We start from the raw sequence: 15,715 nt of genomic DNA, 5'->3' as shown, positions 1-15,715 counted from the left end.
CAAACGGGTTTGACAAAAACTGAGATTATTCCCAACCGGGTTGGCGGGTAAATCCAAAACCGGCCCATTGGTAGAAACCATGGAAAGCCCAAGAAAGAAAGCGTAGTGAGGTAGCTTTTTCTTTTTCAAAGCACGCAGAGAGAGAGAGAAATCAGAAATGGCAATGGAGGAGAGGGGAAAAGGAAGTGAGAGATGGAGCGGAGCCATAACCAATCTGACGGAGATGGCTTCGAATCTGGAGTCACTCCAAAAGCTACTCCTCAAGAAAGCTGTCTTTGTTGACGAAGAGACCTTTGCCAAAGCCTCCCTCAGTTCCGAACAAGCCCGTACCATCAAGGTTCCTCACACTTTGTTTGACTTCATTTTTTATATATTCAGTTTCATCTTATTCTTCATTTTTTTTCATATTCTGATCTGGGTTTTTCTTTTCTTGCTTGCTTTTGTTTGATTTATAGCGTTTTCAATAGATTTACTAATACATAATTGAACGAAGTGTAGTTGATTTTTATATTGGAATTCACTAATATAATTCTTCCAGCTATGTTACTTGATAGTTAAGTTGTGAGATTTTATTAATGTGACTTTTGATAACTAATGTTTTGTTGCATGATATTGAGTTGCTGTGAATTCTCTGTCAGGAAAATAATATATTGCTGTCTGTATTTATCTGTTTAGGTTCTTGAACAAAGGGTAGAGACTTTGGAAAGAGAACTCGATGCTGCCATTACGGCTGCAGCTCGTGCTCGTTCTGAGAAACGACAGGCTGAGGCAGCTCAGAAAGCTGCTGAATTACATGCACAAGAGATTACAAGAGAGCTTGAGAACACCACAAGTATGTCCTATCCTTGGTTTTTCCATTTTCCCTTTAATACATCTGTTCAAAAAAAAATTGTTTTCTAGCAAAGATGTGGCGACTTTAAATTATTAAATCACTTACCCTAAAAATAGAAGTAGGTAAAAATGAAGGGAGAATAGATCATATACTCCTCCTTGAGTAAGAGTCATTGAGGCATGTTGATGCACAAACTGTTTAGGAGTAATAGTAGTCAGTAATTTGTGACTTCCAAATCAAGAGTTATATGGTTGGGTTATATCATTATAGTCACTCTTTGTGTTCCTTTAGTAGGATGCACGGACACTTCATTTGGGGTGCCGTACAAAAATTGCTCGTGTCGCCATATCATACCCGTATCCGTGTCCGTGTCCTTGTCTGTGTTTGTGCATCCTAGTTCCTTTATAACTGAAGCACCATAAGAGAAATCTTTATTATATATAGTTCATCAGTTTAGAATGCGGCACCATATATTGGAGGAAAATGATTGATGCATCTTAGTTTCCAGTTATTTAAGTGGTTATAATTAAGGATGTAAGATGGAAGTACAGCTTTGATGTTCTATAATGGAAATGGGGTGGCAGAGTGTATTTCTCCTTCCCCCATCCCTGGCTTACCCATATGAATTCCCTCCATTTAAGAATGGGCTACTACCTTTTAATTTGCCCCATCCATGTTCAAAAAACAGTCCAAACTAATTTTCTTGTAGGAGAGGGGCAGAGAATGGTTTCAATTGCCATCTTTGATCCTCATTGATGTACAACCTTAATTTATGAATTATGTATGTTAATTCTTGAAATTAAGTAGAAGATATAGTGGGGATATATTATATTTCTTCCATACCATATTACTTGTCCAGCTCGCCTTTTGTGCAGGTCTGAAAGAAGATGTGTACTTACTAAATTGAGTGTATACAATAATACTCCTTTACAAATTATCCTTAAAAAAAAGTGTTAAGGATCATTTTTAAAATTTTTATTTTTATTTTTATTTTTATTTTTTGGTGTAAGAGAAAGCAATTTATGATAGTTTGCTTTAAAAGTTGGGTATGAGAAGATGGACAACAAAAATGAGACAATGAGAGTAGCTAAACATATATTACAGTTCTTGGGTGCTTGAATGATTGGAGTGTAGGTGTGTGTGTGTGATCTATGTTTCTTTTGAAGCTTCTTGTGAGTTCAAATGTTCCTTGATTGGTGTTGAAAAGTAAAAACAATGGTGAAAATCAAGTTTTTGGCTGTTTTAAAGATAGCAAAACAATTCTTCTACTTCTCTACTTGCAGATTTCAATAAATCTTCCTGTTTGAGCCACATCTTTTGGCCTGGGCCTCCCTTTTAAGAATGGGGAATTTGTTTTGGCCCCCTTTTTAGCATCATTGAAAGATTCTTTATCAAATATCTCCCAAATCAGATTTTTACTGCATTTTATTTCTTTTTTGTATTTTATGTAAATCTTGATTTTGAAGCTGGAGGCCATTCCCATCATTAGAGAGATGCATCTATAATAGCATTTTTCTTTTTTCTTTTTTTGATAGGTATCTATAATAGCATAATTTATCTTGAAGTGCATTAACATTTCTCATGGTGGTATATTACAACAACAGCACTTTAATTTGATATTGATCAGGGTTGTCGTTTATTTGTAAAATCAATAACGAGGGCATACTGTTTGTGGTTTGTCTCTCTTTGAAATGCCCATAGTGGTAGGACAATCAATGAACTGACTATGTCATACTTTCAGTTGTGGTAGTGGTAGGACTGTCAATTGGGCTGAGCTAGGCAGAAACCCACTTGTCTGGCCAGAAAATATTTGAATGCGATTTATTGGAATTTGATCTAGGATGAGCCCCTAAAAAGCTTTTAGGCCTAGAGCTGAGGTTGGGCTCAACTAAGGTCATCATATATTTAGCCACACCTGAAGCAAAACAATGCATCTTTGATTTTTGTATGTATTATAACCACAATGCTTCTCAAAGTCAACACATTTGTGGTAGAGTAAATAAGCTGAGCCCAAGCCCCTTATGATTGAAATATTTTGCATCCTGTTGGGCTGGTAGGACTAACATCTGGGCTGAGCTAATACCATTCCTGCTTTGATCCAAAATTATTTTGCTTTTTTATTTTTGATTACTTAGTAGATCTTGAACTCATGACTTCAACTTCCATCCCGGTTGTGTGTGTAACTTACCAATAAAAATGATTTTGGGCATAAGACCAAGTTTAGATTGAGCTCAAGCTCAACTAAGCTCAATTTCCTAAACTAATAATATATGTATTCATTTTCACCTTTTTTTCCCTTGATCATGTTGTTGGCGCACCCAATGTCACCCCTCAATCCCTCACTCGTTTTTCCATCTATGTTTTAGATGGTGGAAGAGCCATTTGGATGATCAAAAACAGACTGTGTTGTGTCCAAAAATTTTCTGTAAAGGTTTAAATTTAATTGCTTAGATACAAAAATTAAAATGTTTTAACTGATAGCAACAGGTTCTTTGATATAGGCTACCCTGAACATGGGTTAGAGGCTAGGATAACAAAATGGGTGGAGCTTGAGCCTTGGCATTTGCACTTATTTGTAAATAATTTTATTTGAATCAAAATTGAGTAACTCCATTGCCATGAGAAATCTAGCTATCCTTTAAAGAGTTTTATACAAATCTATTTTTAAATAGCTGCTTGGGACTTATGGTAGCCCTGGCCTCTTATAGGCAAAATAAAGGAGCAAGTACATAACCAACCTTGGAGTTTGATACCTACTGCAAATTAACTATAGAAATTTCATTTACATAAATGTTCCCCTTATAGTTTCAGGAGCATTATATCAGACCCAGATTTATAAAAGAACCTAGATGAGCTGCTTGTAGGACCTCTAGGTGCTAAAAATCCTTAAAAGGGAGTGCGTACAGTTCATGTGGAGGTTTTTTACCAGCTGGAGGGGCTTCATATACAGTTCTTGTTAACTCTCAGTTAATTGAGACTCATGGAGGATTAATATTAAAATGGTCATACAACTATGGTTTAGACATTGATGCAATTGAAATTTCAAATTTTTTTTAAGATTTCACTTGGAACTTTGGGTTTTCTATCAGTGTAATTACCCCCAAAATACAAATTTGTCCAATGCACTTCATATTTTGCCACAGAGGTATTTGAGCTGCACATGGAAGAGTTGCGTGCAAAGCAGGATGAAATCTCAAAGCGTGATGAGGAAATTAAAGTCCTCCAAGCTATTATTCAAACGCTAGGTGGAAAAGTGTCACATTCTTCAAATGGGTAAACACTGCTCTGCTGAGCTGAGCTGAGCTTGTAAATTCAAGAGATAGGAACAGTTGAATGTCTACACTTTACTAATGGCAATGTTTCCACACAAATTCTCTCTGTGCTCTAATTTGTTATTGGGTTGAATTTACTATTGTAGATGAATGAAAGGATCTCAGAAAATTGGCTGAAAGTGCTCGTGTATTTCTTGTTCATATTGGTCTTTTAATCTTCTATATTTAATGAATGAAATTGCGGTAGGAGATGTTGTGAAATCTGCAGTATCAGGTTTTCAAGATACAATATTTACAGGACAAGAACTCATTTTGCTTGTTCTTCACAACTTCAGTGAAAGGTATCCTGAGCGTGTGTGTGTGTGTGTTTTTTTTTTGGGGGGGGGGGGGGGGTGTGGGGGGTGGTGGGGTGTGTGTTGAGGAACGATGAAACCATAACAATTGGATATGGTGATCAGAATGCAAGCCATACATGTGTTCTCTATGCTCAATTTTGTGGTAGGAGACCCAACGGTTGTGTTTGATGAAGTCATGCTTTGACAGGGTTTGACACTTAATGTATGTCTCATTCAAGATTGTGCATGTAAGAGTAAGAGTATTCATGGAAAGATATTGGTAAGAGATCGTGGGCAAAAGTATTCGTTGATTGTGTTATTAGCTTTCTTCTCCAGCATTTCACATTCTTCTCCAGCAATAAGGATTAAAGGGGTATAGGGAAAAAAAAAAAAAAAGAAGACTAGTGAATCTTTTCTTTTTTTTGGATTGTAAAAGGGAAGGAAAGGGTAAAAATATATTTTTCTACTTTTTATGTCCTTATATATGATTAAAAAATTAAATACTAAACATAAGTTAAGGGTGCATTAGTAATTTTATAACATAAAAAGTCAGAAAATATCTCAACATCACCCCCCCCCCCCCCCCCTCCCTCTCCCTCTCTCTCTCTCTCTGCCCAATTTGGGTTGATAGCAAAACCGCAGGCCCCACAAAAAATGCTTCCTTCAACATCATTTTCTTTTCTTCTCTCTCATGTCAACCACTTTATGGAAATCCTTTTTTTTTTTTTTTTTCCTTTCTCATCTTTCTCTTTGAAAGTTTGAAAATGAGTTAAAAACACAAGAGCTATTTAGACTCCCAAATTAAAGATTACGGTTCGGTTGATTTTACCCTTACTTATACTAAGTACGGAAAAGAGTAAATGCGAGTGAACAAACAAAATAACTACTCTAAGCCATATTCATTAAAACACAGCAGTAAAATGAAAGGTAAAAGAGTACGGAAGAATAATGCAAACACAAGATAACACCGCGATATGTTATCGAAGAAGAAATCGAAAAATTCGGCAAAAAACCTCTCCGTTGCCTTTTAAGCGGTAATCGATCCACTAGACAATTAGTTATGATATATGAATAACAAAAGACCCTCTAAGCCTAATCTACCTGATGCACCTGAGCCCTCCAAGCTCTTACTCCAACAAGGCTTCTCGGAACCTTCTCTTGTCTAGCTCTCGAGATCTCACAATACGCTCGATTGCATCTGCCAAAGCCTGACTTCTACCAATGCTTTCCAGCAGCACCAAAACCTCACTCAACACTTAGTATATGTGTGGTAAGTGTTTGGGCTAGCAACCTCTCAAGGGTATGAAAATGGAAAGGTAAGAGTTGAGGAAAAACCACAATGAATTGTGTAGAGAAATGTGGGTATAACAATCTCTAACTCTCAATAGTTGTGGCTAGGTTTTTCTCTCAGAAGCACTCCTCAACATCTGTGGGTAATATGGGTATATATAGTGTGGATACAGATAGTGCGTATCAGATATGATAGTTCAGCAAAACAAAATGTTTCGCGAGTATCTCGCGGAAATGCCTTACCCGTGAGACACTCTTGAAAACCAACTATCTCCATCCTGTCCTGATTCTTCGTATTCCAGTCATGTGCAAGGCACATGCATCACATTGCGGGAAGCTTACTCGCAAGTTACCTGCGAAAACAGCTTTAGTCTTTAATTGCTTTGAACCCTTACAAATAAATCCCACATAAAATAAAAGTACATAAAATTGAATATAATTACAATCAAATTTGGCACGAAATTAAAACCAATATAAACTAGTTATAAATTACAACTTTACACCCTTCTCCACTTTTTCTTTCCATCTAAACAATGTGTAAAGTGTTTATAGTGGATTTGGTCCAAATTCTTACCCTTTGCCAAGCCTTATAGAGATTTCAATAGAAACTTCCAAGATTTAAATCTCCCTCTCCAATTGTTGAATTACCAAAAGAAAAAATATATACCAATTTTAAATTATGTAAATAAAGTATGTATTAGATGATATAGATATGATAAAATGTTTTTTTTAATAAATAAAAAAATAATTATAGGTACTCTACCTAGAATAATATCCCCTTTATCCTATGAAAAACCAATATATGAAAGGTTTGACCAAAGTTGTCAATTATGTTTCATACTTTCATACCAATCCAAGAGGCTGAAAGTTTGTATGCATTCACCCTAAAATGTTTTTTTTTTCTTCTCTCACTAAGATAGATTACACTACAGCTAAAAAAAAAAAACACTCCCACACTTGGTTTGCTATCATTGTTCAAAAATTAGAATTTGCTATAGTGCTTATCTAAATATACACTTGATAAAAAAATTAAATCTAAATCTACACCAACATTTTAGACATACTCTCTCTCTCTCTCTCTCTCTCTCTGGTTCATTTTTGCTACAATTGTGGCATGTGGAATTGAACTCGTACGCCTCAAGCATACCTAATTCAATGGCAAAGATGTCAATGGAGGAGGAATAGTGGTCCATTAGTGGCCTCGAAGCTTGTAGAAGGAGCAAAAGAATGGTTGTAGGTTGTGATGGGTTGAGATTGAAATTTGAAAGTGGAAATGAAACTAATGGGGTGTGATGGGTTGAGATCAGGCCATTGGATGGCTAGTGTTGCAATCACTAGGGTGGGCGAGGAGTTCAGTTGCTATTATTATGTGAATAGAAAATAAATTATTTTAATATAGTGTAATCCAAAATAAAGAATGGGATGTAGGATGTGTTTTAAAAGTGAGTGAAGAAAATTGATAAAATGACTTTTTGGTGAGTTAAAATGTTTTTTTTTTTTTTGGGGGAATGTAAATGCTCCTATAAGATTAACACATTGAACCCACCCATTAGTCCATTACACATCCAATTTTTGGACATTTTTCAATCAAAATGCAGGCTACATTATTTTCCTTTTTTTTTTTAAAAAAAAAAAAAAAAAAAAAAAAAAGTTAGTTTTGCGGAAGCAATAGTAAATAAAAATTTCTATTTTCATTCAAAGATTGTTATACCACAAAGAGATAGAAAGCTAATAGAAAATAAAATTTTATTGCAACTATCTCAAATTTCATAGAGAGATAGAGACCTCCTATGGAAAATAGTCTGGAACATCCTATCTACTTGTTTAGTCCTCAATAATAGGTTCGTTCTCTCTTCTATAGATTGTTATTTGTGCAACAATGCAGTTGAGTCAATAGAGCATATCATCTTCAATGTGACTGGGCTGCCCAAATATGGCAAATGTCACCTTGGCCATTTAATTTGAATATATTAATTAACCTCTCAATTTCAAATTGGGTGAAAATGATTTTGAACCCTGAAGGCTTGCTGGGGCTAAATGGTGAAGAATCTAGAAATTTTCAACTATTTGCTGCAATTTTTTGTAATCACCTATGGATGATAAAAAATAAAGTAAGGGTAGAGGGAGTCAAAAGCAACCCTATGGAGATTGCGAGGCAAATATTGAAATTTTTTGAAGAGCACAAACAAGCAGGGATAGAATTAATTAAGAAACCATCTAGAGATCCAATCTAGTTTCCTTCACCAATGGATTAGGTTAAATTGAATTTTGATGGAGCTATTATAGAAGGAAATAAATATGTGGCTGTGGTGAGTAGAGACCATAAAGGGAACATAACAAATTAGTCCAGGAAGTGATATTCGTGGTGAAGTTGAAGCAGCTTGGTGTGCTATCTGTAGAGTAGCAACTAAGGGATTCAACATCATAATTATTGAAGGAGATGCATGAAATGTGACATAGCCTTTGCAAAAACTAGGCTTATCCTTTCATTGAAGCATCAAAGCTATAATTGAGGATATTCTTATTTTGGCTAAATCTTTTACAAATGTAGATTTATTTTTTATGTAAAGAGAGGGCAATATGATTGCCCATCTTTTACTTTAGTGGCAAATTGTCCCAACTTTGGATAGAGATGGTCTCACATCCAGTTCTTTTGGTTGTTCTTTATTTTTGCTTAATCAATAAAATATTTATTTAAAAAAAAAAACTAAAAATCCATAAAATTGGTTTTGGAGGGGTATATAATTCTAAAACTTGTGTCTCTCTCTAGAGCTAAGATAGTCAATAGTTCAAGGACAAAGTTTAGCTACAAAACTGGTTGTAGCATAAAGCAACAACCTTACTAAATAAAATAAATACTATTACATATTTTGAAAATGTAACCGTTAAGTTGTATATTCTTTACACTCTTAATACACATATCAAAATTTGTGTTAATCAGATATTAATTACTATATGATCTATAAATTTATATTATATGCATAATTTTAAATTACAAAAACTTATAATTTAAACAATTTACTGATGACATAGATATTAATCTTTAATTTTTTAAAAATTTTGCAAGTATAAAGGATATAAAAAGAAAATGTAATCTAATAGTGGAATTGTTAAAATTCACTTCTAATAAAAAGGTATTGAGTATAATTTTAACTTTAAGTTATAACTAATTTTGTAACTAAATTTTTAATAATTTAATACCATATAGCATTACTTATAGTACCACCATTAATCCAATCCAATAATGGTAATTCCAAATTTTTTTCCACGTGTACGAATATTAATCCATTAGCAATAATCCTATGAATTTTAATATTTTCACGTGTTACAACTAGTACAATAAAAGTTTTTGTTTTTTAAAAAAAAACTAGTACAATAAAAAATAATATAATAAAAATGTTATTATAATTTATATATATATATATATATGTATGTGTGTATGGGAGAGAGAGAGAGAGAGAGAAACAGTATATTAATATTTATTGATATTGGCTTATCAAAAAATATTAATTGATATTGAAATTTTTATTTCCCCTAATCAAATTGAACAAGCCTAGTATTTGCCTTTTTTTTTTTTTTAAAATATTTAATTATTTATTTCTCTTTCACCGTCACATCACTCAATCTCTCGATCTATCTATTTTATACTGGTACCGAAACGGTGACCGGATTACATTTTCTCCGCAGCCAAACATCGACTACAATCTCAAAATTTCACAGAGAGACAGAGACACAGGAAGAGGATTCGGCATTCGTGAGATAGGTTTTCATCACGCGCCACTCTCCACCATGGAAGGTAATTCATCGCGCCCCAATCTCAAGCGCCCTTTCTTCGAAGACGCCGACGACGACAACAACCTTGACTCCTCCAACAAACCTTCAGCGTAATTCTCTTCTCTCTCTTCCAAATCCCTAATCTCTCTCTCTCTCTCTCTCTCTCTCTCTCTCTCTCTCTCAAATTCATTCACTTTCTAGTTTTCAATATCTGTTGTTGTATCGGAAAAAAGTTTTCCTGGAAATGAAATCAGAAAGTTTCAAAACCAAAGATTTTTGAGTCTGAGTGTTTAGTGACTGTTGGTTTTATAGGCCAAAGAGGGTTAGGTTCCCAAAGGGAAAGAAGGTTAAACCAGCAGCAGAAGAAGCCGTGGCGGTCGTGGACCGCGGTCCAGCTGAGGAAGATGATCCCATCGACTTGATGAATCCCCGCGCTGCCGCCAAGGAGCTTGCAAAGCTCATCAGGACATGATACAGATGAATGTTTTGATTTGAAGTAACAAATTGAAAATCTCATCAGGCAAGGAAAGTTGAGGAACTTTCTTGGACGAGACCACAAGGATGAGAAGCTGAAAGCAAAGGTAGAGGAAACATCATGGCCACCGCTTGGAGAAATAAGGATCATCCTGGGAGGAAGTCCTACAGGACAGTCGTCCAAGTCAAAGAAGGCGTATTTGAAAGCAGTACAAAACGTCCAACTCTCCGGACGATTACCAAGTGAGAAAGCTACGGACGAGCAGACGATTACCTTCACAGACGAGGATGCAGAGAAAATCCACCACCCTCATGATGATGCTATCGTCATTACTCTCCTCATTGCTGACTACAAGACTAGAAGGGTGTTAATAGACAACGGGAGTTCGGCAGATATTTTGTATTATCCAGCCTTTCAGCAAATGAGGTTAGGACGAGACCAGCTGCAACAAGTAAGCTCCCCTCTAGTGGGGTTTGGCGGAATGAAGATACAACCTGTGGGCAGCGTTTCGCTACCAGTGACAGTGGGGGCATATCCGCAACAAGTTACCAAGGAGGTGAATTTCCTTGTGGTTGATTGTTCGTCCTCTTACAACGCCATAATTGGAAGGCCAACTCTGAATAGGTGGAAGGCCATAACATCTACATACCACTTGTCAGTCAAGTTCCCAACGGAGTATGGAATAGGCCAAGTACAGGGAGACCAGCTAACGGCAAGAGAGTGTTATCTAGCCATGTTGGCTATGGACGAGCAAATACAAACGATGACTATTGAAGAAAAGAAAGTTGCAGCAGAACCTATTGAAGCGTTGGAAGATGTTTCTTTAGACGACAATAACCCGGAGAGGTGTACCAGGATTGGGGCAGATTTGGAAGCAGGTGTCAAGAAAGATCTCATTTGTTTTTTGAGAAGAAACAGGGACGTGTTTGCATGGAGTCATGAAGATATGCCGGGCATAGATCCCAGTGTCATTACCCACCGTCTAAGTATATGCCCTTCGATGAAACCAGTGCGGCAAAAGAAGAGGGTGTTTGCTCCAGAAAGAGATAATGCTGTTAAGGAAGAAGTTCAAAAGCTGATTGCGGCGAAGTTCATTAGAGAGATATACTATCCTGAGTGGTTGGCCAATGTAGTTATGGTCAAGAAGGCGAATGGCAAGTGGAGAATGTGCGTCGATTTCACTGACTTAAACAAGGCTTGCCCAAAGGATAGTTACCCGTTACCACGCATTGATCAGCTGGTAGATTCCACTGCGGGCCACAAGTTACTCAGTTTCTTGGACGCTTTCTCTGGATACAATCAAATTCGGATGGACAAAGCAGACCAAGAGAAGACGTCCTTCATTACCAGTCAGGGATTATTTTGTTATGAGGTAATGCTTTTTGGTTTGAAAAATGCTGGAGCAACGTACCAACGACTGGTCAATCATATGTTTCGTCCACAGATCGGGCGGAATATGGAAGTCTATATAGACGATATGTTGGTAAAAACCCAGGACGAGGGAAGGCATCTGGACGACTTGCAGGAAACATTCAATACATTGAGGCATTATCATATGAAGCTAAACCCCAGCAAATGTGCTTTTGGAGTATCATCAGGAAAATTCCTGGGGTTTATGGTCTCCTACAGAGGAATCGAGGCAAACCCTGATAAAATCCAAGCAATATTGAATATGAAGCCCCCAGGCAGTGTTAAAGAAGTTCAATCACTTACCGGACGAGTTGCCGCCCTCAATAGGTTTGTTTCCAAAGCTACTGATAAGTGCTTGCCATTTTTTAAGGTTCTTAAGAAAGCATTTGAATGGAATGATGAGTGTCAGAAAGCATTTGAAGAGTTGAAGTCGTACCTTACCAAGGCCCCTTTGTTAAGCCCGTCCGTGCAAGGGGAAGAGTTGTATTTATATCTGGCAGTCACCCCGCATGCTGTGAGTTCAGCATTAATAAGGGAGGAAAACAAGGTACAAAGGCCTGTATACTATACTAGCAGAGCATTGAGGGGAGCAGAAGGACGGTATCCGCTGATGGAAAAACTGGCCTTCGCATTGATAACAGCCTCCAGGAAGCTGAGGCATTACTTTCAGGCCCATATTATTAATGTCATGACAGATCACCCACTTAAGAAGGCAATGAACAAACTGGAGGCTGCAGGACGTTTGATCCAATGGGCCGTCGAGCTCAGTGAGTTTGACATAAAGTATCAACCGAGGCATGCCATCAAAGCTCAAGCTCTGGCAGATTTCATTGCAGAGTTTACTCTGAATTGTGATGAGATGGACGAGAAGGAAAGCATCAAATGGGTGGTTTATGTGGATGGTTCGTCTACGCAATATGCAGGAGGAGTAGGAGTGGTGTTGCAATCTCCAGAGGGAGACAAATTAAAACACAGGGTTCGTTTGCAGTACCAGACAACCAATAATGAAGCCGAGTATGAAGCACTCCTCAAAGGGATGGAATTGGCCAAGTCAGTCCAAGCAGAGTCACTCCTCGTCCTAGGAGATTCTCAGCTAATCATAGGCCAAGTGAATGGTGTATTTGAAGCCAAGGGAGAGCGAATGAAGAAGTATCTGAATAGAGTAGTGCGCCTTACTAAAAAGTTTGAAGAAGTGAGCTTCGTCCAAATCCCAAGGGAGGAAAACATGGAGGCTGACGCTCTGGCGAAAGAAGCCTCAGCAAGTGAAGTTGTGAACGAGGTAGATGAAATTCAATATATGCCAAGCGTAGACATTCCAGAAGTACAACAAGTACAAGGCAGGACGAGTTGGATGACTCCAATTGTGTCGTACCTGAAAGATGGACGACTCCCAGAAGAAAAGGACGAAGCAAAAAAGCTAAGGGTAAAGGCAGCCAGGTACGTTCTAATGGACGAGATTCTTTACAAAAGAGGTTTTTCTCAGCCTTACCTTAGGTGTTTGGAACCAGACGAAGCAAACTACGTAATAAGGGAAATCCATGAAGGAGCGTGTGGCAATCACTCAGGAGCCAGATCACTCGTCCACAAGATCGTCCGTGCAGGATATTATTGGCCTAGCATGCAAGCTGATGCTAAGGCCTACGTCAAAGTTTGCGACCAATGCCAAAGATTCAGCAATGTCCCCAGACAACCATCAGAATATTTAACTCCAATGACGGCCCCCTGGCCCTTTGCACAATGGGGGCTGGATATTCTGGGACCATTCCCACTGGGCGTGAGACAAATGAAGTTCCTCGTAGTTGGTATTGACTATTTTACCAAATGGGTAGAGGCAGAATCCTTGGCTAACATTACACAACAGAATGTCAAGAACTTCGTGTGGAAGAATATTGTGTGCAGATTTGGAGTACCCAGGGTGCTGGTATCAGACAATGGACGACAATTTGATAATTCACTTTTTAGAGATTTTTGCCTGCATTTCGGAATTCAAAACCACTATTCCTCACCAGCCCACCCACAAGCTAATGGCCAAGCAGAGGTTGCCAACCGATCCTTGCTGAAATTAATCAAGACTCGGCTTGCGGGGGCTAAGGGGGCATGGCCAGATGAGCTACCAGGTGTTTTGTGGGCATACAGAACGACAGCAAGAACTCCTACAGGGGAGACTCCTTTCAAATTAGCCTACGGAACAGAAGCAGTTATACCAGCAGAAGTGCACATGGCTAATCATAGAGTGGCAGCGTATCAAGACAAAGATAACGAGGAACAACTCCGTCTGAACCTTGATCTTATAGACGAGGTAAGGATGGACGCTGAACAAAGGATGGCAAGGTACAAAAACCTCATGGCTAGGCAGTATGATGCAATGGTGAAGCCTAGGCGTTTCAGCGTTGGCGACCTCGTTCTGAAGAGAGTTTCCTTGGCAACAAAGAACCCGGCTCATGGAAAGTTGGGGCCAAATTGGGAAGGCCCCTACAGAGTCGTCAACTGCAAAAGACAGGGGACCTATTACTTGGAAGCACTGGATGGGAGGAAGTTAGAGCATCCTTGGAACGTGGAGCACTTGAGGAAGTACTATCAATAAAATGCAAGCGAAGATGAACATGACTTCGAATGCGTCTAAAGACTACATAAACTATTCTACATAAAAGACTGTTTATTTAGTTTGTCTTGTTGTTATGATTAAGGACAATTTATGGTTTAGTTTATGGTTTGGTTTGTGTTTGGTTTTCTTTTAAGGCAGGCATTAGTTTCATGAAACATGTCTCGTCTATAAACAATGTATTGTGAACAATATTTGTGGAATGTACATAATAGTGTATAAATCCATGATTCAAGCATTGTTTCTGTTCATGACGACTTGAAAACAGCTGAAAAGCTCAAAACGAGAAAATTCTCTGGACGCGGAGATGTGATCTCAATTTTCCAAGGATGAGATAAAGTACGCTCGTCCAAATCTAAGGACGAGGCAGAGCTGGCTCATCAAATTAAATTCTCCAAGGATGAAATAAAGCGCTCTCGTCCTAAGCTAAGGACGAGATAGACGTGTTTCACCAAATCACAATCAAACAGGGAATGCTCGTCCATAAAGTGAGGATATAAAATAAACCTAATCACAGTATGGACGAGAGTCAACAAGGGCGTTTTGAACGTGCTTAAATCACTTCAAAGAAGTATCTCATGGACGAGATAAAAACACAGGCAAGTCTAAGGACGAATGGTGCCTCTTCACTTGAAGCCATTTCGAGTGAAGTTTTGTTATCATTGTGCATGGGTAAATTACAAATGAAAATTCCAATGAAAATGGTTTGAGATTGTGTATGAGACATAGACGAGTAAAGCAAATCAGTTATAAAATATAAAATCTCGTCCATAAAATAAACAGTACACACACTTAATTGTTTTTTTTAAGGGCGGACTAGAAAAGTCCTAAACACCCTTTTAAACTGTTTTATCAACATTCGTCCTTAAACATGGACGAGTTAAATGTGCTTAGGTTACATATATTTTCTTTGAAAATAAAAAAGAAGGAAGCAAAAGCAAACAACTAAGTCATGAATACATCTTCTAAGTGGAGGCATCTGGATTGGGGCCGTCCTGAGGTTGAGTTGTAGCATCGTCCTCTATGTTGGCGTCCTCAGAGTCAAGGCCAAGGAGAGAGCTAGTGGTGGCAGGGTTCAAATTAAGCATGATTGAGCTGAAGTCCACGTCAGGAAATCTCTCAGCAGCATCTATCCTGAAGTCTTCAAACCTTGCAGCATAGTTGGTGTCTAAGGCGTCTGTATACTGCTTGGACGCCTTAAATTCAGCCACGGCATCTTCCTTGGCTCTGGAGAGGAGAATGCTCTGCTCGTCGTTCTTTCGTTGTAGATCTTCAAGACGAGCATCCTTCTCTACAGCATTGGCCTTCAACTCTTCAACCAAAGTTTGGAGCTGCTTAGCCTCCTCGGTCGTCTTAGCAGCTACCTCAACCCATTTTTTAGACTCTTCCTTCAGCTCCCGTATCCTCGTCTCCAGTAAAATCCTCGTCTTGTCCAACCCAGTGGCCTGTCTGGACGCAGCTATGAACTTAGACATGCCCTGGGGGAATTCAATAAAACAGGTTTAGATTAACTGAAAGGAAAAGAAGAAAGGTGTACATTTAGTCAAGACGAGGATAAGAATTTTTTACCTTGAGGAGGTCGTGAACACCAGAGTGCTCAAAGTCCTTCAAGGACATGTCATAGCAAACATTGATGTCCTCGTCCGTCACGGCACTTTTGAAGCGCTCCCAGGCCAAGTCTTCGTTTTCGATAATATTGGAGGGGGCCCTCTGGGATGGTTGAGA

The 15,715-nt window shown here is 38.2% G+C and overlaps 2 protein-coding genes across 2 annotated transcripts; both read left to right on the top strand.

The window, feature by feature from the left end:
- The first annotated feature begins 113 nt into the window (after positions 1–113).
- Positions 114–4,283, top strand: LOC112007534 (uncharacterized). The gene is made up of 3 exons (XM_024039888.2): positions 114–337; positions 676–832; positions 3,976–4,283. The coding sequence occupies exons 1-3, from the start codon at positions 158–160 to the stop codon at positions 4,107–4,109; spliced, it is 471 nt and encodes a 156-aa protein (XP_023895656.1). The 5' UTR covers positions 114–157; the 3' UTR covers positions 4,110–4,283.
- Positions 4,284–10,459: 6,176 nt separating this feature from the next.
- Positions 10,460–13,972, top strand: LOC136067588 (uncharacterized). The gene has a single exon (XM_065773682.1). It carries the CDS (start codon positions 10,460–10,462, stop codon positions 13,970–13,972), a length of 3,513 nt encoding a protein of 1,170 aa, XP_065629754.1.
- Positions 13,973–15,715: the final 1,743 nt, after the last annotated feature.

Source organism: Quercus suber, unplaced genomic scaffold (assembly GCF_002906115.3).
Source record: "Quercus suber isolate HL8 unplaced genomic scaffold, Cork oak 2.0 scaffold_78, whole genome shotgun sequence".
Taxonomy (NCBI): domain Eukaryota; kingdom Viridiplantae; phylum Streptophyta; class Magnoliopsida; order Fagales; family Fagaceae; genus Quercus; species Quercus suber.
Note: the sequence above shows the minus strand (reverse complement) of the source record. Positions and strands in the feature narration are given on the sequence as shown.

What these genes read in the sequence shown, in the direction of transcription:
- LOC112007534 (XM_024039888.2), top strand. Translation starts at nt 158, where the DNA reads ATGGCAATGGAGGAGAGGGGAAAAGGAAGTGAGAGATGGAGCGGAGCC. An exon ending in AACAAGCCCGTACCATCAAG is followed by an intron (nt 338 to 675) that starts GTTCCTCACACT and finishes TTATCTGTTTAG; the next exon opens with GTTCTTGAACAAAGGGTAGA. An exon ending in AGAGCTTGAGAACACCACAA is followed by an intron (nt 833 to 3,975) that starts GTATGTCCTATC and finishes ATTTTGCCACAG; the next exon opens with AGGTATTTGAGCTGCACATG.
- LOC136067588 (XM_065773682.1), top strand. Translation starts at nt 10,460, where the DNA reads ATGAAGATACAACCTGTGGGCAGCGTTTCGCTACCAGTGACAGTGGGG.